We start from the raw sequence: 24494 nt of genomic DNA, 5'->3' as shown, positions 1-24494 counted from the left end.
GGAGACAGTTGATCTGCTGTGGTGACCCCTAACGGGAGCAGCCGAATGAAGAAGAAGAAGAAGATTATCTCAGTTATTCTCATTAGGGATAATATAAAATTATTGACCATGGGATGGGTAGGGCCAAACTATAACCAAATGGGATAGATTAGAGCACAAAAATGGAGACTAGCTAGGCTTAAAATGGTCGACAAGGGAAGCTAGCCTAGTACTTATCCATGAATCTATATAAAACACACAGAGATTCACATAAAGGCACTCGTCACTGGTTTGTCGCATTATCTCATAAAAACGGGGGTCCCATTAATGACTGTTTAGCACATTGATCATTCCTGTCCTTCCACTGAAGAATAGCAGTCTGTGGCTCGAAAAGGCAGAAAAAACTAATACTGTGATTCCCTTCATCACTGAAAGCAGTATTTGTTGCTTGCTCTTAGAAAACATAATATATCCCTCCTCCTCAAACTGGGAAATAGCTAAATTATGAATAATTGGTCATATATGTGAATTAAATGTAGCACCGTGGGTGAAAATGCTGAGGTTACCACCATGTCAGAAGTGTTTTCCAAAGTACAGGAACATCAAGAAGTGGCCTACAGGGCAAAATATAAAAGAAGAGTTAACTTTGTACTAAGGTATCCTTCCTTTTTACTGTAATACCACCCACCCTCAATAACTGTGGTTTGGAAGTTTCATTTTTAAATCTAGGATGGGGTAAGTGGGGTGACAGCGCTTAATTACAAGTATCCTTGTCTATAGTGAGGGTGGTTATATAGTCTTTTTAAAGAGAAGACTGTCTCATCTGCCTCTGATTTTGCAAAATGTCCATGATTTTGCCTCATAGTTTTGCACTGTCCCTAGTAAACTTTGTTTTTCTGGTAAGTCCTTTAGAATTATTAACATTAGCTTTCATATTTCTCATTGTTCAGAACATACACTGTGATATAAATTTCCATGTTCTAGTAACTGTTCATAGGTGTTTATTAGGCTAATGGCCCTGGAGCCTTTACAAGCCTAGCCCATAGGATTACCCTGGCATCGTGCCACCCAACCTTAGCTCTTAGTGCCTCTGTCGAGCAGAGTCACTGTATTGATCCCCGGGGTGAATTTTCTATTTCCCATCCACTCATCAAGATTTCTCTTGAAGAGGGACTGTGAGGTGCTCTGCTTGACATGTATGGGAAGTCTATTCCAAAGCGTGGGCAGTCTCTGGGTTATGAACCTGTCCCTCCTGCATGTTCTGTTGATTGTAGTAATGAGGTTGAGGTCTCTGGACCCTGTGCTGAGGAGGGATTGGGATTTCTTTAGATGTAGCATTTCTAACACAGAGCTGGGTCAGACATGACTTTGTAAGTCAAACAGAGATTGCCTCTAAGTAGGCGATATGAGACAGAGACTACTGGGAGTTCTTTGAGTCTGTCCATATAGGACAAGTGTTTAAGGCCTAGGATCCTCTTTGTGAGTTACTTTTGTGGCCTCTCCAAGTGTTGCAAGTGCTTAAGAGTTAAGTAAATTAGAGTGATATTTTACATATGCCCCTGTTTTTGAGCCTTTGTTTCCCGTCATTTGGGGCTTTATCCCTGATTCTTGAGCAAAGAGTTGAGAGTTATAAATGCTGATAAACCTGTAAAATCTTACTTAAAATTAAACACAAGTGGGAAGAAGTTGTAAATACTACAGCAGGACGCTGCTGTAACTGAAACTGTTATCTGTGCAAAAAGCTTGGAGAATGTGCGAAAAAATGGGTCTACTTCGACCCAAAGCTCATCTGTGCGAATCGCAAGTGAGCAAATCCACTGCAGCGAAAAAGCACTTTCGAAAATTCCATTTCACCGAAGCAGGGGTACAGTGGGGTACGGGGATAAACGCGTTTCCTCACTGTAGTGCGATCGCGGAAGTAGGGAGAGTGTGGGGGGCCCACATAGGGGTGCAGGGGACGCGCCCCCCCCCCCAAAAAAAACGTGTGCAGTGCGTTTTATGTTTTTTTTTCAGATCGGTGAAGTGAAATTCGCTGAAATGAACTTCCGCTAAAGTGGATTCGCTCACTTGCGATTCGCACAGGTGAGCTTTCGATGGATCAAAGTAGAACGGGAAAAATACACTTTACTACTGCATGGTCTCGGTTTTCTGACAAGTCACCAGAAGATGGCAGTAGGCTCCAGGAAAATACCCCGCTACCTCCTATGTTTTGTTTTATAAAATGTCAAAATAAGTTCTTTCAGTACTTGAAATCAGACTCATGTTTGTTAAACAGCAAGCAAAAGCAAAGCACAACTAAGCAAAATGCGCAACTCTTATTTATTTATTTATGACTTTTCTTATTAGTGTTGATATATAACTGCTGCCCTAACGCTTTCAAACGTCTTAGTGAATCACAATGTAGTTTACTGATGGCTTAACAAAGATAGTGTATCTATAGCAAGCTGCAAAAGCAAAATATTAAGTATATTTATATAACTCAGTAAATTTGCTTACCACAGATCTTGAGTCCAATTTTCTTTGTACATCCATGAGCCACACCACACCAGGTATCATATGCTATAAAGGGAAAATACAGTAATGAACACAATAACACTGATGAGTTTTTAACTAAATTATGACGTTATGTAAAAAGCAGTTACTTCAGTCTTGCCTTCATGGACCTCGCTTGAGATAATTTGCAGTCCTGTTTCCTAAGCAAGTGGCTAACCTCTTAATGTTTCACACCATTAATCATTTTTAAAACATACAGTACTTCATCACCTGTTACCATACCTTCTGCAGCATTATTTTCTCCAGCAAGAATATGTTGTAATCATTATTTAGACAGGAAAATGAGCTGTTAATCAGAAGTGGATATGTTTAAAAAGTATCCTGTCGTTAACACAGGAGCTGTCAGTAATAGTAGAATTTGATCATGCCTGAAATAGTCTTTGATGACCTGGGCTGTGCCCTTGGGCTCGAGCCATGCCTGTGACACATCCCACCATAACCCATATAAGCTTGCCGTTGATTATTGTTTAAATTACTTATGCGACACAAATATTCAGAAATTACAAACCTCTTGCCATTTTCCTTCCTCTGCACATCCCTTACACAAACCACTGATGTCTGATTAAAAGTGGAGATGATATTGACTAAATTGAAGAAGAAACCCACAAACATAACTTTTCAGAGTCCTTAACAAAAAAGGCAGTCAAATGGACTCAAATTCATTAACAAAACCTTTTATTAAAAATGGCTGCTTATCCGTTCGATCTATGTACCCTGATGGCGTGTGTCACAATATACAATTTTATTATACCCCAATAAAGCCCACTTTCATGAAACACACTAACCCGGGAACACGTGACTATGCCATCTGGCTGGAGGTCAGTCCCCCTTGCCCCGCCACACACCACAACACACACCAGTTCTAAATGTTAGCCATTATGTGTCTGTTTTCTTCCTTTACACTGAAACTATCTGTACCTGCTTGATTAACAGACATTCATTTGTAATATCTATCCGTATAACATTTCAGCCTCCAAAATGTATTTTTCCTCTAAAGGCTATCAACAACCTACTGTCGCTTGAAAGTAGGACACTTCGTAAATAATCATTAAGTGCCACCACTGTGGTTTTGTGGGTGGCTACTTCATCACTCCCCTCAGATTACCCTCCATTTGAAACAGCCTGGTCCCTCTTTCTTTCAACTTTAAAACGGTAAAACCTTTTATTTCACCATAAGGACTCCCTTGAAAGTGGTTGACAACGTATTTCTACTGTCTACAGTTTTGCTGAATGACTACATTTGGTCTTACATTTTGGTATGTCTTTCACAAAATATGTGTTTTTCTCACAAATCAGTGAGGACTGCAATAACTAAATAATGGCACATCTTGAGATTCACATATCCTACAGAAAAAAATACATGGTAATTCAAAACCTGTTATTATAGCAACTTTCTAAGTTTATAAGATAATTTTTTTAAATCTCTGTTTTCGGATCTTTGTCCCCCATTGTTTTTGGCTTTGTCCTGTGCGGATGAATTGGTCACCCACTTATCAAAAGACCGTTTTAAAAATATACAAGAAGAAATTTTATTGTGCTAAGATGTTGAGAGATATGGCTGACCAAAGATGGAGAGGTACCGCATTATGACTTTGTCTAAACTCCTGTTTCCAAACATTTATCATACCCCAAGTCACCAGAAAATAAAGATTATTCAAGAGAGTGCCATGGACTTCTCACCTGGTGGATGTGCCCCCCATCCCTCCCTCACCTCCAACAGCATAACCAGGACTTGATGATCAACCAAAATAGTCACCTTTGTCTACACCCTCATACAGCGAAACCACACCTCTGCAGAAATTGGCCATATAACCATGGCTACAGTGATGGCCAAATGACTGGAAATGTGAATCCTTCTGTCACGGACACTGATTGCCAAATATCCAGCACAACAGTTAAGCGATTATCTGTGGGCCTAAGAGAAATGCCTAACCAGGAAAGTATCAGTTTAGTCAGATATTCTCTGTGTTATCTTGATTTATTCTCCTTAAATGGAAACGTTTGGTGTTTCTTCCTGAAGACGAACCTGTTTTATCTTCCAATGTGTGTGTGTGTGTATATATACATACATGTATTGTGTGTGCTCACAAGTCTCCTCCTCTACTACACATTTACTACATACGAATTTTCTGCCCCACTGTGAAACAGAAAGCCTGCAGTTTGTCCCCTTGGAATGTATGTGAATAAGTGCAGACAAAACAAAGGGCTGTTGGCGATAGATGTGGCAGTACAAGGGACAAATTAGCTTACGCAAGTCTAAGTGCGTGCATTCTTTCAAGAAAAAAAACGCAGCAGCTGGTTTGACGTTTTATAAACTCGTGAGACTGATTTTACAAACCGGTGACAGTATATTAGCCCAAACGTCCACATTTGTTGAAAAGCAGATGCGTTAAGCTTAATTGCACACCTACTCGCGAGTGGTGTGCGCGTGGGCTGGCGGGGGGCTTTTGCTAATCTGTGGGTGGAGCGCACGACCTGAAAGTGGCGAGCAAGGATCCAGCCAGGCACGTTCTGTGTATTGACCTATGTATATTTTTTTGGACTTCCAAAATTACTTGATTGGAAAGACAAAATGAAGGTTATGCCGTCGTAACCACTACCTACAATAAAAATCTGACAATAAACCAAGTTGCTTCCTACAATGTGTCACATCGGCACTAGACACAAGTAGCAGATGCTCTAATTCAGGTCATAGTATAATTACTTCAGTAGCTTTGAGTTTGACCCCCCTCCTCCTAAAAATAGCCGTGAAAGTGAAAAAAAACAGCCTTTTAAACTCTTATTTCTGTATAAAAAGCCTTCAAATTTAACCGTAACATCTTTATTAAAAGAAACAGAATGCATTCCATTGTCTTAGCTGATTGTCATTCTAAATACTATAAAATTAAGTTTATTTAGCATCAATTGCTACGACAGAATCGTGCATACACTTAGGGTTAACACCCGCCAGTCTTTACGAAGTGCAGTCTATATTAGACTACTTATGTCCTGCGGGGAAATGGAAATTACAAATGTCCTGAGATTTAAGGCAAAATATTTCCGAAGTTGCATAAAATGCTTGTTTTGCATTTGAGCCATAACAATGATAAGAAACAACATAAGAAAAAACTCAAGTTATGCAAGAGTGAATTTTTGTAAAAAAGCGAAGTTCATTCCTTTCCATTGCTTGTGGGCACAGTTTTATAATTCATAAAACTCAGGCTTCTATGGAAAATGTTCCACTTGGTCACATAAAAAGTGGCAGTCGTATTTACACCTAAATATGTCGAACGATTTGAAACTTTGCGTTATTCCTGGCTAAACCACCTACTCCCTTACATCACCCTAAATTAGCTCTTTCTTACAGCTGCAGTTATTTACTGCTAAAAGCTAACTTAGTTCAGCAATGTTTCATTTAGCAATATAAACACATATACTTCTTTGACAGATAGTTATGGAGACTGCTTTGCCCTTCCTTGACAAACTGTATCACACTGTTCTCAGTATTAAGTCATGCTGTTTAATTTTCATCTCAGACAGTGCCAATTTTGTTAAATTTGTAATTATTGTTAGGTGGTTAATTACTTTTCTGATGTTTGCTTTCTACAGTATTAATCTAATTAATATGCGTTTCAACTTGATTGTTCAATACTGCCTATTTATATGCATGGAGCTTTTCTGCCGGGGCTCCGCTGAAAATGGGCTTCAGGCCCAATCGGACATATCCCGGTAAACAAATTATCATCGAGTAAATCAACTGTTATTAAGCCTTCACAGGGCTTCCGTGGCATATTATGGAAACAGATTACGAAACTTTTCCCCCGTGGAAATTTGAGGTGTGCCCTAATCAGGGTTCGAACGTAGGACTACTTGCGCCTTACCCTCGACGCTATATATCTGACGAGTAGATTTTCCACACAGTGCTTAAAAAGACAGGGAAAAAGTCGAATATCCGGGATGTGTACCATTCCCATAGTACTTACAGAGACTCGAAAGGCTTGCCGTATCAGATGAAATATGACATCTGTAAATGTTCTTTTAAACGCCGCCCTGTTGTGTTGGAGTGGTGTATGCAGTCTTTCTTTATTGTTACTTTTATTAGCTTCATCATTATTGTGAGATATCTTTTGCAAGATGAGGATCACAGTAACACTGACAGCTAACGGTATCCATCAATCCATCCACAACCCCCTTTCGCAGGTTTGTACATGGGGTCGGGGGTGTCTCTTCAACAGTGACAGTCATCTCGAACCAGTGTTCACACCGTTGGGTGACAGGCAATAAAACATAATGTCTTGTGACTTACTATACAAAAACAGGGTATACCTGGTCCAGTACTAGTATATTTCATTTTTGTCAATCAAGATAAACAGCCGTGCAACAGTGACCAAACAATAAAACTCTACGTTTGAAGTGTGGTGGAAGCTCTCAGGCATTCTCCCATATCATAATATAACTTATTGAGCAAACGCGGGCATGTAATATTATACATTTCGATTTATTTTATTCCACTTATACCGAAATGCATTTGGTATCAGTGTAGAAGATTTGCAAAATAAAAGTAATAATGTACAGTTTCGTCTAGCATCTTTGTTAAAGAACAGCATTTAAATATTATTTTTTCACGGAACACTATATCAAAAAAGAACAAACAAAACGTGCTGAGATACTATTTTTTGTGGCAAACAATTGTATTTAATTTGTAACTTGGCAAGAAATGGCAATTTATTTGACGCCAGAAAGAATTTCCATGTCATAGTGAGGTCAACGTGTGTGTGTGTGTGTGTTTGTGTGTCGTCTCCATCCTTTGTACAAAAATGAAACATATATATTAATATGTTCATCCATTCGTTTATTTATTCAGTTCTGGAGCTAAGGTTTGTTGAGCAATTATAACACTAATAATTCATTACTTTTCCTTTTGCAACACGATATCCCTGCAATGTAATGAACTTGTTTTAAGTCGAATTTGTTTTTAGTACACCTTATGAAACGGGGTGGGGATTTTCGATTTTGCATATAAATTATTCAATATAAACAGTGTATAGTTATGCATACTATATACGGAAACACTTACAAAATACGTATTCCATCCTACCAATCTGAATTTTTTAAATAAAAGAGACGAGAAATTTAGGTAACAATTACCTGCCAGATTACTATTTGAACAAAACGACTACCTTAAGTTTATTTAGTAACCTAAGTACCCCCCCCCAACACATACACACGCGCGCGCGCGCACGTCGTATCCCTTGTGATTTTATTGTATTAACAGATTACACTTCTCTCTGAAGTACCTTTTTGATTTCAAATACACGTTTTCAAATGACAAAATGTACCTTATACCGGTATAAAGTCTTAGTTGTATTGTACACCTGTAGGTGATTTCAGGCTGTCTTATGATTGGCTTTTACTTGACCTGGGAAAGAAGAATTGGTCATACCTCTCCAACTCTAAGTGCAAGAGATGTGGTCAAAGTTTAAAAAAATAATGGAGGGGCGAAGCCCCCCAAAAAAAAAAAATCAGGAATACATTTTAAATATATATATATATATATATCTCTTGGAAAGCTGTTAGAATAACAGGTTTTGCATTAGCATGCATTTATCGAGGGATATGAAGTATGAAACGCAAATGTATGCCATTATTTAGTGACTTGAATTTGCGAGAATCTATAAATTTTATGTAGAACGGACCAAAACATGAGGAAAAAGTCTAGACAGTCTGCGAAAATCTGATCAATTGAGGGGAACATAACTGGTGGCATATGTGAGGTTGAGGATGATTTGTACAGTTACTCTATATTAAAGTTTGATGTATGGTTGCTAGTACTAGATCGATTTTTAAAAACAAATAATTTAGTTTCTTTTACTGAATATACGAAAAAGATTGTGCGCATGCTTAAACATCTATTTTCAACAAAACACTGTAATAGAACCACATACTTAATTTAAAAGAAAACTCTACAAAAATATAAGAAGGAAAAGAAGAATTGAGCATTCATTATTTCATTAGTCTGTCTTCCTGTCTGACTATCAAACAGTCTGTGTTATTTTGGTTAAGGTCTCTATTGCATTGCTATGTAAAATTAGATTGCACTTTCTTCTGAGTACCTACTTATTTTATGTGTGTGTGTGTGTGTGTGTGTTATCATTTATTTATTTATTTATTTACTTATTTATTTATTTATTTTGAACAAAGTGGGGAAGGCTTATTTCTGGCAGCCGTAATACTTCGAGTTACGTTTGTAAGTCTTTGAATAGTAGATATATAATGCAAAACAGACAATAGGATGGAAACCTGTTTGTTTGTTACCCCCCAAAAAAGCTGTGCTTTAGGGAAACATCCACATTTCTTAAATACCCCCCTTAAACTGTCCAAAGACTATACTACCGGTATTAGACTTAAATAGAAAACCGAATAGTGAATGGCTGAAATGGATAAGTAACACACTAACAAAAATCAGATTTTATAAAGGGTTATCTTTATGAAATGAAATATGTTATATTTACAGCTGAAATACCTAAATTGTGTTTACTGATGCTGTACTGATAATAACAATTAACAAAAAAAAAATTATGGAGATGCCTTAATTTGGGAAGGAAGACAACTGAGCTGCGGGGCGGTGATCGGTATTTTGTTACTGATGTTGATAAAATAAGCTAAAAATATTTCCTTCCTCTTGAAACAAACGTGACATTTTTACCAGGTAGTTTTATCTGTTGTAATAAACTGATTCTTGACTAAATCAAGCCCAAGCTCAATTAGATACCCCCTTGCTCTTTTCAGCAGCATCATTGTGTTCAGCATTGAGGGCACAGTGGAAGCATCCCATTAATCCAGCTATTTGCCCACTCATAGGCCACAGAATAATATTTCAATCAGCTAGACAGCACCACATTTATACCACATGCCTTACACGAACATATTCAAGTACAACAACAGGGTAAGAAACAACACATCTTAACTACAATCGAAGTAAATTATTCGTATGACGTTTTATTTCAGAGTATGTAACACATAGCTAACAAACTGAGCTCTGTTTTGAGATAATAATATTTAACAAGCAGCATGAACTGCATAATTGTATTCAGATAATTTTATTTTATTTATTGTTTTACATTTTCTTTTGTGTACATCTGTCAGTTTTTCTGTCGCTTCCCATCTCTCACTTGCAGACTTTACAGACTGGTAACGAGTACATGCAACAAACTAACACAATCAAAACATGATTTCATTTTTGTTTGATTTAAGACAAAAGGAAGCAAAAACTTACTTGTTGGCCTTAAATTTGTAGCACTGGAGTCTTGCGGAGGGCCGGAGGGAGAAATGGAGGAGGAGGCAGGGCCAGGCGATGCCATAAGTCAAGTCACTAAGATCCTCAGTCTCAATTTTTTTCCTGCTCCGGATGGTGCCGGTTTGGTCGCGAAGATAATCAGGACCTCGCTGCAAAAAAAGTAGGAGTTTTGAACAACCAATGTTTTTCATTACTGGTACGCCCCTGGAGTCTCCTGTGTTGGTCGTTTATTTGCAAATTAACATCCAGGCATATCCAGGGTTGAACTTGTGTATAATGGGCAGTGACTACGATCTTAGGGTCGAGTCAGGTTCTAAGATCTCAGAGTTGGGCTATAAATGACTAACAGGATTTGGATGAAGACAGCAGCTTTATTATTAAAAAAAGCAGGATGCATACCCCCCAATGATCCTAAACCTGGGATTAAAATGCACAGGTAAACTGAAGTTGCTGCTAAATCATCAGTCACCGACTGCTTTGACTGGAAATGTAAGCGGTCTGTAGATTTCGCTCTCTTTAAGACCACCATTCTAAGTGGATATCTGGCTGACCAAGGTCTGAAGGGTATAAAACAATGCTAATTGGAGCAAGGAGAACAGTCCACATTTTCCTCATAAACTAATAATCTTACTTCGAGAACCTTGGTCTGAAATATAAATCAGTAAAAAGTAGACATAATTTACATATATAGTTACATATCTACTTGCATAGTAAAGTCTGTACTATGTACCAAATCAGTTACTGCTCTAGAAAAACTAAGACAGTTCTTATTTATTTAAAATGTTGCTTGCAGTAAAAAGAGTCTAAGTAATCAACACGTAGAGGAGGAAAACAGTTATTTTAAGCAAATACCTTAAAAGCAGGCATTCAATTAAATATTTGGCATTTCCCTCACCCTTGACTTTGCATGTGTAATTATAGCCCTTCATAACCAATCGATCCCATTTCCCAGTGTAAATTGTTACAGCTACTGTAATGACAATCAATTGTTCCTTTTAAATAACCAGGATATGATGACCGGGGTTTACATCTTACACTCCCCTTCTACCCATCACGTAACACCAGGTGTTCTGTTTATCTAACGCTCAATGTTCATTAACATTTTTTCTATTATATGTATTTTCAAAATCTTTTTGTAGAAGCTGTCCGCACATAAGATACGGCCCGGGTTAAAAATTAAAGTCTCTCTCTGACACACACATAATATCTATATATCTAGAGCTAGATCTATATCCATCTATATATATCTATATATTTATATAGATAGATAGATAGATAGATAGAGTGTAAACTGCCCAAAATTCATGTCTATCTGAAAGTCTAAATAAAATGTGCAAGAAGAATTTTTACCAAGATACCCAAGAGGTAGAAGCCAGTCAACCAGGCATGTCCCGGACAATTTATCATTTTTTTCTTCCCCAAAGCAGTATGCAGACTGTGTGACAGGGTACCAGACCATGAAATCTCGAGTAATTATATCGATGTCCAGAGAGCACTGGAATAATGACTCTTGTCAACCTGAGACCATTTACAAAATCTTCTTCCAATGAGCCATCAAAAGTGATCGGCAGTCCAACCACTGTTACTTCTTCATCCTGGAACAGACTTTTCGGCACAGGCACTTGGAAAAAATGACTCAATGCATAATTTGACTTATAATTGACAGCACGTGGGTAATTTGGACCAAATCAAAATAATTTTGTACGAAAAACACAAACACACGCACACACGCATGCACACGTGTGTGTTTTGTTGTGTTGTGTGCATATAGTGCGTTTGTGGTACGTAGTAAAGTAATTTAAGGACAAAAGCCAAAAGACACAAAATTTATTTTACTATGGACTCGTGGAGTACATATATTACAAATAACTAACAATGCAGCAGCTGAATAGTATAGATGGACAGAATTAATAAAGGAACTTTCGAACAACATTTTACACTGATTACTTACTTATCTAATTATTAGCTCGTTAATCAAGTCAACAATCAACAGGGTTGTGCGAATTCTTCAGGGAAAAAAACAGAACGATAAACCACCAACAACCTGAAGATGCGCCATCTTCTGTAAAAGATGCCTTTCATTTCAATAAGGTAGTTAACGCAGTTCAAAATAATGCAATTAAAATAAATCCATTCAGCACAGAAAAAGAGACCAAATACCCACATAAAATGGTAGTACTAGGGTTACACTTACCAGTACGTCTCACAAATGCAACATCTATGTTAATCCATGTATCTGTAGTAGCAGTGTTCACTTATGTCATTCATCGAAATTTTGTACAAATGTAAAAAAGATGGATTTGTCGCCAGCAGAGTTACCAGTTTCACGCTTCTTTATGACTGAAAGGGAGACCACTTACCGTTCTAGTGCCGGCAACCAGCTGCAAGTGTCCAGTTTAGAAGATTCCAGCCAAGGTAATGTTCGACAAAAAACACATTTGCGGAGAGCAGACAAAACAGCTAGGCACTTGTTTATAATTCCGTGCAAATAATGTCCACAAGCTTGGATGAATAATTCCACCAAACTGGTACCCCGTTTGTTTCTTGCTATACCAGCCCCTTCAGAAGCTGTGCGCTTTTTAAAGTAAGGGTTGCCTGCTTAGCTGTGTCTCGACGCAGGCATGAGTCACACCACCACCTCCTCTGCTCTCAGAAGGAGCTCGGCAACGCACACCGGAGAGGTTGGTTTGCGCACATCACGGGACCAGTGGCGCCTTCCCAAGGCTAACGTGACTCTTTTTTTGCAGGTGTTTTTGTTTGCCTCTGGGGCTTTATACCTCTATTAAGAACCCAAATCACGGAGTGAAGCTCGTTGAGGGTTACTTGATGACTCAGACAATTACGTAGAGAGCAACTACTCTAGCAAATAGGGCAACTTTGCCACACTTAAAAATAGACACTGTTTTCTATTTAACTTGATGGTGATTTTTGCATAGCCATCAATATATACATTTAGCCAAATAAGGCACGTATTCACTAAACTTACACACCTTCTAAATATGCGATTCCAGCTGCATTTTTCTAAAAAAGGGCCAATACGCCAGGCTATAATGCCAAGGACTTGCACTGCTATTCAGTTACACAGATAACCTTGGTCCCTCTACCCAACCGAGGTGAGAGCCCTAGCACCACATAAAAACGTGGGCACACGCATGTGCTTAATAGGAAACAGAAAATGTATTTTGTTCACCACTAAATAGTACTTTTACATTGCTTTTAAGTGTCAAACCCTGGAAGAAAACAAGGACAGTTCGAAGCAGAGTAGCTCTCACATGAAACTATGTGTGCGTGGAGGGGGAGGGATAACGGGGAAGGTACTTTTCACCTTTGTAAATTCACTACCTTCATATCACTCGGATAAACATGCCAGTTTCATTCGCTTCTTTTTTTCTGTATATTTCAACACAAGCTACACGTTTATTCTAATGTTGGAACCGGGACCGCTTTCTGTTTTGAGTTGCTTATTGTACTCACTACTCACTGTCCCCCCCCCCCCCTCCTCCCCAAAAGGGAGCTCAGTTGTCCCCACACCCCGCTATCTTTATGTACTAAGAAAATCATAGAAGATGGTCAAAAAGAGGCCACTTTTTATTTTTCACAACAGAAGGTCCTTATATACACTAGACCCTATATAGTTAGTGCTATAGAAGTTTTGCATATGCTTAGTTTGTTTATTAAATAAGGTATGTCCCACAGACAAATCTGACTTTATGAGGACTATCAATGAGTGTAAAAGAGTTGTGCTAAATTTGAGAGCTAAAATCAAATCGCTATGCATAAATTTTAGCAGGGGTATGGCTGTCTCTATTAGGAAATTTGAACGCTAAATCAGAATAATAACTAAGAAGTTAAAATGGCAATAAAAGGTTAAACGAGTTACAATGATGTCTGCATAGCCTCCTGATATTTTGTCACATCTGTAAAACCAACAAAAGCTAATGCAGCAGTCTTAAACTATGAGGGTAATAAATTCAAAGATATTTCTATGACCCTGTTAGGGTGAAGATGATAATGAACATGAACAATATAAGCACTAGAGGTTTCAGCAGCCCAGAGCAGATACTAACTCAAGATACTATTCCTTGCTTAAGAATTCAGTACAATCCCATATTTTGCATCAACATCTATTTTGGACAATAAGTATAAAACTCAGATTTCTGGATTGATTGACTGTAATCCTGAATGATTTACCAGCAAATCAGACGGAAGGTCTGTGAAAGTAGGGACAGTGACAAGTATGCATTACTCCTCAATGAAATAAATCTTACTGCTGCTGCTTGACTGCTCTAAACAGCAGCAGTGACTAATCTGCTTATGCATGTTAGTGTGTGTGTGTGTGTGTGTGTGTGTGTGTGTGGCGTGTGTGTGTGTGTGTGTGTGTGTGTGTGTGTGTGTAAAATAAAACCAGGACACACATTTTATCTTGTGTATCAGTAAAAATGTACCTAACAAGTAATTATAACATAATAACATATATCACAGAACATTCAGACATAGATATTCATAGCCTCTGTTTACAACCACACCCATTCTAAAACCAGCCCTGTGAATATTACATCTTTAATTTTCATCACAGTCAAACCTTAAGTCATTATAGCTTTAGTTTGAGCTGAGGGCAGTGTTTTCACAGACCTCAGAGAGTATTTCCAGATAAGACTTAAATATTCTCACAGCTACTTGAGTTATTTCCGAAACTAAAGCTGTACCACAACAGTGAATTTCTTTCCTTAATTGGATGGTACATAGTGATAGTGTGATACATAGGCCTGCTGCAGGTCTGTCTGTGGATACCACTCCTAAAAGTTTGCAGCATGAAATAAAGGGTTGCTTAGGATGGATGGCATTGTTAGGATGATACTTATTCTGGATGTCTGTTTTCGTTCATTGCACTACAGAAGAGACAGCTTGGCACTCATGGTGTAGTCTAAGCCATCCAGTTTGCTTTAAGATGCTTCCATAAGGCTCACAATCAGTACTTTTTTGTCTTTATTTACAGGGGACAGCACTGCTCTTCATAGACTTTTTCAGTTCAGACTCAGCGTGGGAGCGCTGTCTAATTAAGTGACTTGCTCATAGTCACAATGTTATGTTATGGAGTCTGAGGGAATCAAACCTAGACCACTGAACCTCAGCTAACAACGTATCAACTTTTCGTTAATCCTTTGCACCAACTGGCGGAGGAATAAAGCCAGATGTTATAATTACAAACTTTGGAGCCCGAATGAAATTAACAGCATTTCGAAGCCACTGGTTCTGGAAACTTTTACGTTAACAGAAGCAGTAATATAAAGTGTCAGTGTTTGGAGGCATTTTTATACTTCGACTTGAACTCCAGTCTAGATTTTGAGGTAAAGCCTGCGTATCTCTCAACATCTAAGCGCAAGAAATCTGGGCAAAAGCAAAAATTGAAGGCGCTTTATATATTTCGTAAAAACGGACTTTGGTTTCCGTCCATTTTTTTCGTGTGGTTTCGCTGCTTAGCGTTTGTTTTTAATAACTGTATCACAAGACTCATGTGCTACAGATAAGAGGTAGTAAGGAATATTATTTAAATGGATTTCGATGCTGAATGTTTGCAACGAGCGTGCAAAAGTTTGTTTCCCTCTGAGTTATGTTTCACTCGACTGTAGGGACTTAGCAATGTAGTGTGGAAATTTATAAAAATAAAAGCGATCCGCCACTAGAGGGTGCCAAATAATAAGAAAACTGCGTATACAGTTGGGTTAGAGTTTATTTCCATTTTGATAGTCCCCCACCAGCTCCTCTACATGGATGGGCTTAATACCGTTTACCTCTGGCACAAGCAACATTTGCCTTTTTCAGTTGCAAGTCCACTATTAAGAGCTTAAGGTGTTCCACTTAGCTACGTACCTCTCAACTTGTTCGAACAAGAAATCTGATCAAAACCATAAATAATGGGGGGACAACGGCCCAAAATGGGGACAAATTTTAAATATTGCTCTTACAAACTGAAGAAGTTGATAGAATAACGTCTGAAACGTACATTTCTGTCATTACTTCCTGACTTCACTCCTCAATGATTTGCCAATGATTTGTCAGAAAAAAAAAATTTATTACGAACAGATTAAAGATATAAGGCAAAAAATATAAACATTCTGCTAAAATCTGGACAGCTGAGAGTTATGCTTAGCTAATAATAGGGTGTAAACTTTGTGGAAGAAAGCAGTACTACTTGCTTAGTCTGTTAACAGTAATTCAATCAAACAGCACATATCAACAACGATAACAATACAATTTAACTGATAAAAACAGACACAATAATGCCATGAACACCAAGCGTCTAACCTGAATGTAAAACAAAACTGAATCAGACAGTTAAAGTGTCATTTAAAATGATGGGTGCAAGCATATGCGGCACAACTCTCAAACATCGTTCTTTCATAAACACGGTTTCCTCAGACGACCAAGGCGTGAGATAAACTCAGCAAATCAAGAAGATAATTTGTTGCTACTGCTCAAATGGTTTCATTGTCAATGAAGTAAAAATAAGAGAACAGAACAGAAAAAGAAGCGTCTCAAATAAATATAGCAACCATGTGACATAAAATAATAAAAAAAGGTGGGGACGAAATAAAGGAAAGAAAAAAAATATTCAGCAGTATAATGTATAGACCAATCCGAGATGCCATTTTCTGCGCTTGGCAAATTTAGTTTTTTTGTCGGTGGACGTGCCATGGAATTGCTTGAACTTGATTGAACATGACGAAGGTATTCTAAAAATTACACTGTCTTCTTAAATACCAACCAAGAAACGTTGCTGTCGTTTTCTAAAGCAACCAGTTATCTCCACACCCTCACAAAATTGAAATTTTAAAGCAGATGTTCTTTGGCTGTCATCTTTATTATTTAGTTTGCATGTCTAATTTGGTAATTGTTTTTCAGGTTGCATTATTGCTTTGGACATTTGGTGATCTTAAAACAAGTTGAAATCAGTACTATGGACAGTTCCCTGCCTTCGCTAGGCACAAACCTACAAGCTCACACTCAGGCACGTATACACGCACACGAGTCTGCTTAAATGCCGAGTCAAGTTGCGTGGGTTTCTTAATCAACCACTTATACACCAAGTTGAGTTGCACGCATTGTTTTAAACAACCAGTTATCTCCAACACCCATACAAAACTGAACGTTTAGTTTGTGTTCTTTGGCTATGCCGTCTTTATCATTCAGTTTACATCGTAACACTTAACTTTCCAATACAAAATGAGGAACACTGCCTTCATAGCTTTCAACCTTGCATACCCAAAATGAGGAACATCAGCCTTCATAATGTGGAACAAATGGGCAAAATGTGGAACACATACTAATGGCTTACTGACAACTTCAACTAGGAGAGTCATAGGATGGTTAAAATATGCTGGTTCTACTTATAAAAAAGATATTTAATGAATCAATACGATTTATTTCTATTTTCTATGTATATTAGTTAAAAAATTCTTAACGCATAATGTGTGCCAGACCCTTTCAATGTGGAACTTCGAGGAACATGAAATTTTTAAGACCCCAAATGAGGTACGTTCCTCGTAATGAGGTGCATGGCAGCATGAGAGGTATGACTACCTCTCATAACGTGGAAGGAATGTGCAGAATGTGGAACCCATACTAATGGCTTTCTAACAACTTCAACTAGAAAGCTCACAAGATAGCTAAACATACTGTTTTTTAACTTATAGAATCGATCTTTTAATTAATTAATATGATTTAGTTGTATTCACCATGGAAATCAGCTAAAAAATTCCTAACACTGAATGTGTGCCAGACCCTTTCAACGTGGAACTTCAAACTACCTGGACTTTTTAAGACCCCAAATGAGGCAAGTGCCTCATAATTAGGTACAATTGAGAAGTAGGTTTGCATAGGTAATTCAGACTACATGATCGCATAATTGGCCATTTGGTGGTCTTTAGCAAAAGAAGGCGAAGTGAGTACTATGGACAGCTGCCTGTTTTCGCCAGATACAAACTAACAGGTGTATTAATCTACATCAAGAATACACACACACACACACACACACACACACACACACACACACACACACACACACACATTAAGAAGTATGATGAAGTTCTAAAATGCCCTAGTTGCAGAAGATCAATCGGCAGCTTCCCAAACTACGTTATCCTCTTATCACTGGGACCATGTGCCCTGGTCTGAAAAGATACCTGCAGCACTTAAAAAATACTTGCATCATCACCCACTCTCAATATTCATGCTTTCCTAAATGAATCAAACAAAACAATGACTATGACCTGCTTTTGACCCTTACCGCTGCACCATTAACTAACTCCAAAACAACTGCGTTGTACCAGTAGCAAACATAGCCTCCCCTTTTGTGGATGTGCCAGCAGGACTGAACAGGTACTTCCCCAGGACTTGACCATAACTGTGTATGATGTAAAGCTACAAAACCAAGTCCTCTAAACGAAATTGCTGGTTGTCTACTTCGGTTAAATGGCTACTGGAGTACCCTTTCATTTTTGTTCTTGCTTCCAAATACCAGATGCAAGAAATTATTACGTTTTCCAATCACAGATATGTTTCTGGAACAAATTAAAATTTGCCTCCATCATCTTTGCGTGTGAATTACACATCGATTTCCCACGGCACATATAACAGAAATCATTTATCCGGTTGTCTTTGTATTATTATTCCACAGAGTGTACCAATAGCTCAGCTGGGGTGCCTTCTGTGCGGAGTCTGCATGTCCTCCCTGTGGTGGCGTGGGTTTCCTCCGGGTGCTCCGGTTTCCTCCCACATCCCAAAGACATGCTGTAGACGGATTGGACACACTAAATTGGCCCTAGGTGTGAGTGCGTGCATGTGTGTGCCTTCTGTGGAAGGTTGGGCGTCGGGCTGGCAACTCGACACCGTAAAACTCCACTGCCAATCTTGAGCGGACGGTGATCCGCTGTGGCGACGCCTAACCGGGAAAAGCGGAAAGAAGAAGAAGTGTACCAATAGCTCTACACAACTGCAAAGCCAGTACTGTGGACTAGAATGCAGAGGCAGGACGCGACAACGAGAAAAATCATGGAGAGTGCCATCCATACACACTTAAAAGTTATGGTAACTATATAATGGAGTTAAAGGAAAAAAAATCGTAGAACCTTATATGTGTAATTTTATTGGTTTACAACTGAAGAGCAAGACTAGATGGATAAATAAGGAATTAAGATTCTGGGTTATTTGTGTGGCTCTTACCGCAAACATTATGTTTGATTGTTGACCTAGTATTCTTTTACTTGCTTGTGAATATGCATTTAGGGAAGAGTCTGCCATGTGCAAGCAGGGAGGTACACTATTTACTTTCTCAAGCATTAAAAGCAGATTTAAGCATTTTAGCGTATTACTTCTTTGGAATACCAGAAAATATGAGCTTAACTGCTGCGCTGACAGTTTAGCTCTCATGCAAGCAGATGTTAGGCAACCCAGCAACCAGCTCTGGGTCTCGCTTAAAGGAAACTTCTTAAAGATTAATGCATTTGTAACTTTGAGACAAGGGTGTAGTCAAGAATGCCGAGTGAACTCAACCAAATGCATTTTCTTATATTCATGCCTCAGAAACATTATGGTATATATAGCACAGGGCATGCCAATATATTAGGCATTTAGACTAGCAGCAAGCGCTATTAAGGAACGCATTCTTGTAGTCTGCGCCTGGTTCGATTACTTGAGCTGCAGTTTTCCTGTTGTATGACTTCTAAGAAATCACTTAGCCATATGGTGTAGCTGGGTCCGCCCTCCCCTTGGGTCCAGTAAGATTACCCGGTTAATAGAGAAAATAATGTTACCAACTGTTTTAGTTGCACACAATTATGGATGGTAGGAACAGTACTATTAAATAGCCTTTATCATTTTTTTTGGGGGGGGGGGTGATCAGCAATTGAAAACGAGTTGCACAATTCATAAGGTTATAGGGGGGACAACACTGCGAAGTGTGTAAAACTGTAAATGTCTTAACAAGAGGGTGGGGGCTACAATTGTGATGCCTCGCTTCGAAACAAGAATATGGTGGTAACACCACTGGTTTAAGAAACCTAACACAAACAGCTAACATTTGAATACTACATATGAATTAGGAAAAATACATTTCTAAATCTGAAACTGTAACACACCTGTGTTGACGTGCGAGAAGAAACAGATTTGTGGACCCTGCTGTAATAAAATGGTTTCTGCCCATTAATAGAACATTACTGCAGAAAGATCGCAGATAAGTCTAAAGTTACAGATGAAGTCATCGACGGTACCGCTATGTGACTCGATTATACTGGGACTTCTGTTACCTTGCACACAGCTTTGCCTTGCTCTTGTCTACATAAACATCATCCACCCAAAACAAATACGCACAGGCGCTGTTCTTCTACTTTTTATATTATTTAGTTATTAACGTGATTAAGTCCTTTATTTATAACGTGAAGAAAGTGACCAACACAACTGATTTACAGTAGTTGCAGTGACTGTCCTCTTTTGAGGAAGGGCAGGACAAGGTGTCTGGTGCTTTAAATGTTGATACGAATGTCTGCAATTCTATCCTTAAGCAGGCATACACAGATAAGCATATTAGTGCTGCTGTGAAAGGATGCATGCTTGGTTCCACATAGGCCTGATTCAGGTATTTTCACACATAGTATATACTTACTCTCTTTCTCTCTCTCTCTCTCTATATATATATATATATATAGGTTCGCATTTTTTCTGTTTTTATGAATTTAATAAAGAACTTTGTAAAATGTAGTACAACATATTTGGAAATGTACATCATAAGGATAATCGTTGCTGGTTTTATTACATGATTACTGTTAGATTAGGGACTTCTATTTTAAAGTAGTTTTCATTAGACAGGATAAAGGGTAAAATAGAAATTGTGTTTCATTTAAAAGACAGTCAAGCGGAAAGAGAGGATAACCTTGCTGGTCAACAATTATTAGAAAGGAAAGATAAGCCTACAGTGTGTAGACAGAATGTTCTTTTCTCAAGGAAAAGATAGAATCTTGCCAGCTACGGAATGTTCTTTAACCAAGCCTGGAAACCAAGGGAGCCAAGGCTAAGAGGGCGTATAAAGCATCACAGCATTTAGTCCCACTTGGAACAAAGCCAATTTTTAGCGGAGGCCCCGGGGTGAAAAGTTCCAGACGCATGTCTTTATAACATGGGGGGAAACCGGACCACCCGAAAGAAATCCACACAAATGCAGGGAGGACATGCAGACTCTGCACAGAAGGCATCCCAGCTGAGAATCGAACCGGAGAACCAGTATTATTAAAATATACTTAAGATACAGTTAGAGAATTCAGTTAAGGTTAGTAAATTCGTTCGACCTGTTATTACAGAGAAGATTACAGACAATCGAGCCTGAGTACAGAAGACAGATCAAATAAAGACAGTTTCCATTTACATTATTCAGGACACTCAGAAGATATGTGCAGAAACTTAGAATATATTTAGCTGCACTGTTAATGAAGACATAGACAATGTAGCAGCTCTGTAGTAGGTATAAACATGTAATTAGAGTTATACAAGATTTGTGGAAATGTACAGATTTTAAAGAATTGGTTATGACAGAAACATGCAGATTTATGGGTTCAAGATAAAATAAATTCCAGTTCAGATGACAAAGCTGAAGTACTCAGAAAGACATATTGTGTGTGGCCAGTTAGAAAAAAAGGGTAACCCACCTCTATGTCTTGTAAGATGTATCAGAACTAACAGTCAAATTAATTTGCAGAATAAAGGGTATACAGTTTTAGATTCTCCAAATGAATTTTTTGTGTTATTATTTTGTTTAAGAGTTTTTTATTAGAGTGTTGGAATGCATAAACAATATTGTAATACAGACAGAGACAAAATAATGCTTACTAATTTACAGAATGTAAAATTTAAAGTCAATGCCACATTGTAAAGTGACAACACAGTTAAAAAGTCAGATCCCATGTATAAAGAGTACATTATGTAATCAGTTTGAGACTGTATATGTTTTGTATGGAGATGGCAGTTTGCCAAGCACATCAGCTCAAATTACAGCCAGCCTAGCAAGCTGAATTAAAGACAGTGATATCCATTTATTGCATCTACAGTTTTACTATTTATCCCCAAAAAAATTGTGGACAGTAATAATACATTCTTGCAGTATTCAGTACTACTGAAAAGCTAAATGACATCAACTAAAGAAAAGGTTATGGTGAGAAAGTGGGTGGAGTTTCACTCACAGAACAGTATGTTAAAATCTAAGAGTCACGAGGCAAAATATAAAAAGTTTAACAGTTTAAATTAATTTTATATAGGTGCAGAAATGTACAGTGTTACATTACTGTTTAGTTTCATTTGAGATTATCATTTTGCTTACAGACTTGCAAGAGTTTATTAGCAGTAAATGCTTATTTCATGCAGAAAAATGTAAATAAATTCGGCACAGTAAACAATTCTATCAGTTTATAGTTGTTAAAGCTGCAAATGTTTATTTCATGCAGAAAAATGTAACTAAGGACAGGGCAATAAGCAATGTTATAATTATTAATTATGCAAATGTTATTTTAAGGACCTTATACTAAATACAATCAAGAACTTTAGTCACCCAGCCTTGCACAATAAATAAAAAAAAGAGGTTGAAAAGGCTTAACTACTTCAACATTAAAGCAGGCTTTCCTTTACCTCATCAGTGACTGGGACAATGCAGAGTAAACTATGGCAAGAGCTGTGGTGCAGAAGTTGACTGTCTACGTGTTTCAGTTATTTCTTCAATGTTTATTTAAAGTTAAAATGTATGAGTTAAAGCAAGTATGTATGTTTTCAGACAGTTATTTAACAGTACTCATTTTCACTCTATGTTCAAACAGTCAAAGTGTTCTCATGTTTTAAGACAATTATGAGTTAAAAGTATGTATGTATGTTTTCAGGCAATTGTATAACAGTACTAATTTTCAGTCAATGTTCAGACAATCAAAATGTTCTCATGTTTTCAGACACTTGTGCAATAGTACTAGTTTTAGTTTATCTATGCCCGGATAATACTGACAGAAAAACAAATTTCAGTTAATTTTTCATCTGTGTTTATGTAACAGTGTCAAAATGTCCTTGTTTTATACAATTTGTCAACTGTGCTAGGTTTCAGTCTATGTTCAGACAATAATTGTTTGGTTTTCAGAATATAACATGTAGCAGTTTCAGTTATGCTTTTATCTGTGTTTAGTTAACACTGGCAAAATATATTCTTTTAGTGTTAGTTTAGTTTCCAGAATATACACAGCTATTTTAAATGTTCAGTATACGCTGATGTAAATTTCAGTCAAGATTCAAAATATGACATCATACTCAGTTATGTGTTCAGTACAGTACATTTCAGTCAAATCTCAAAATGTAAAAATAATAATCAGTTTCTTCAAATTATCCAGTCAGTGTAAGAGTAAAGTAACAGAATTACAGTATTTAGTCATTCGTTAAGGGTAAAGTGACAAACTTATTTGTAACAGGCTTACTACATTATTCAGTCATTAGTTAATGGTAAATTGACAGAATTATTTTTTTGCAAGCTTATTTTAAAATAAGTTATTTAAATAGTAGGTAGTAATAGTTATTCAGTATACTCAAGGTATAACATGGCAGGCTTAATTTGTTAATTAATTTACAAAATACAGTGCACTTTGCATAATTATTGTACATTAGTCAGAAATTAAAAGGACACTAACAGATAATGCAAATATATATACTTGAAATACAGAAAATATAATTTTAGTAAACTATTATAGCTCATAAATATTCATAAAAGTTAAAAAGGTAAGTAGCATTTAAATAAAAATTTATAGACACAAGTTAACACCGAATATGGTAATTATGCTTTAAGACCATTTATAAAGTTATCATTTTAGTGCAGATTTCAGAAAATAGCCATCATGCTTGATAGGCTATACAATCAAAAGAAACAGCACAGTGTTTAAAGAGGTAAATCTATAAACAAGAGGAAAATGTTTCATTTGCTGTAAGAGAGAGACATCACAGTACAATAAGGCACCAGTTCATAACATAAAAAACGTGCATAATAAACAGTGTAACTTTACCATTACAACATTCAGAAATATAAAAGGAAAATAGGCAGGGTTAACAGTTCATACCCTGTCTAACTTAAATAAATATTCCCAAAGATGGGTTAATCAGCTTTAAAAGCCACATAATTAAAAGACACTCATTTTCAGAATAATGTACAGGTTTTAAATATATCACGCATTCATCAGAACTTAGGCTTAAAGACTCTAAAGACTATAAATTTAGATAATGTGAAAATCAGATCATAAAGTTAAGAGATTTCAATCCAAACAGGCCATAAATGTTCAAGTGACACCTAGTGGTCAAAATTAAAATTGCAAGTTTATTCACCAGATAAAGAAAAACAATTGCCTAGGTATAATTAAATCATAAAGATAAAAGATTTAAATCCAAACAGGCCATAAATGCTCAAGTGACACCTAGTGGTTCAAATTAAAATTGCAGGTTTTCTAAATATTTTTTTTATTTTTAAATTATGAGTCAGGTAACATAAAGCTGTATACAGTAGTTAGCAATACAAATGTAAGGTAACTACAGAAGTAGGTCCCTGTTGACATTCATCAGGGATGTCAGAGACAACTGTTAGATTAAGGACTTCCATTTTAAATTAGTTATTAGACATCAGACA

At 37.3% G+C, this 24494-nt stretch overlaps 1 protein-coding gene across 3 annotated transcripts in view; it reads right to left on the bottom strand.

The window, feature by feature from the left end:
• Nucleotides 1-12599, bottom strand: part of GAD1 (glutamate decarboxylase 1) — a 357526-nt gene extending 344927 nt beyond the window's left edge. The window contains exons 1-3 of one of the 3 annotated variants that reach the window (XM_044075516.1): nt 12169-12599; nt 9788-9957; nt 2476-2538 (exon numbers count right to left, since the gene is read on the bottom strand). In XM_044075516.1, coding sequence (XP_043931451.1) covers nt 2476-2538; nt 9788-9872 — 148 coding nt within the window. In that variant the 5' untranslated portion in view covers nt 9873-9957; nt 12169-12599. Of the gene's footprint in view, nt 1-2475; nt 2539-9787; nt 9958-12002 lie in introns of all 3 variants that reach the window. The other 2 variants (XM_044075515.1, XM_044075514.1) reach the window with 2 other exon arrangements.
• Nucleotides 12600-24494: the final 11895 nt, after the last annotated feature.

This window comes from Protopterus annectens, chromosome 6.part1 (genome assembly GCF_019279795.1).
Source record: "Protopterus annectens isolate FY-2018-M chromosome 6.part1, PAN1.0, whole genome shotgun sequence".
NCBI classification, from domain to species: Eukaryota; Metazoa; Chordata; order Ceratodontiformes; family Protopteridae; genus Protopterus; species Protopterus annectens.
The sequence above is the reverse complement of the archived record's forward strand: the minus strand, read 5'-3'. Positions and strand labels throughout refer to the sequence as shown.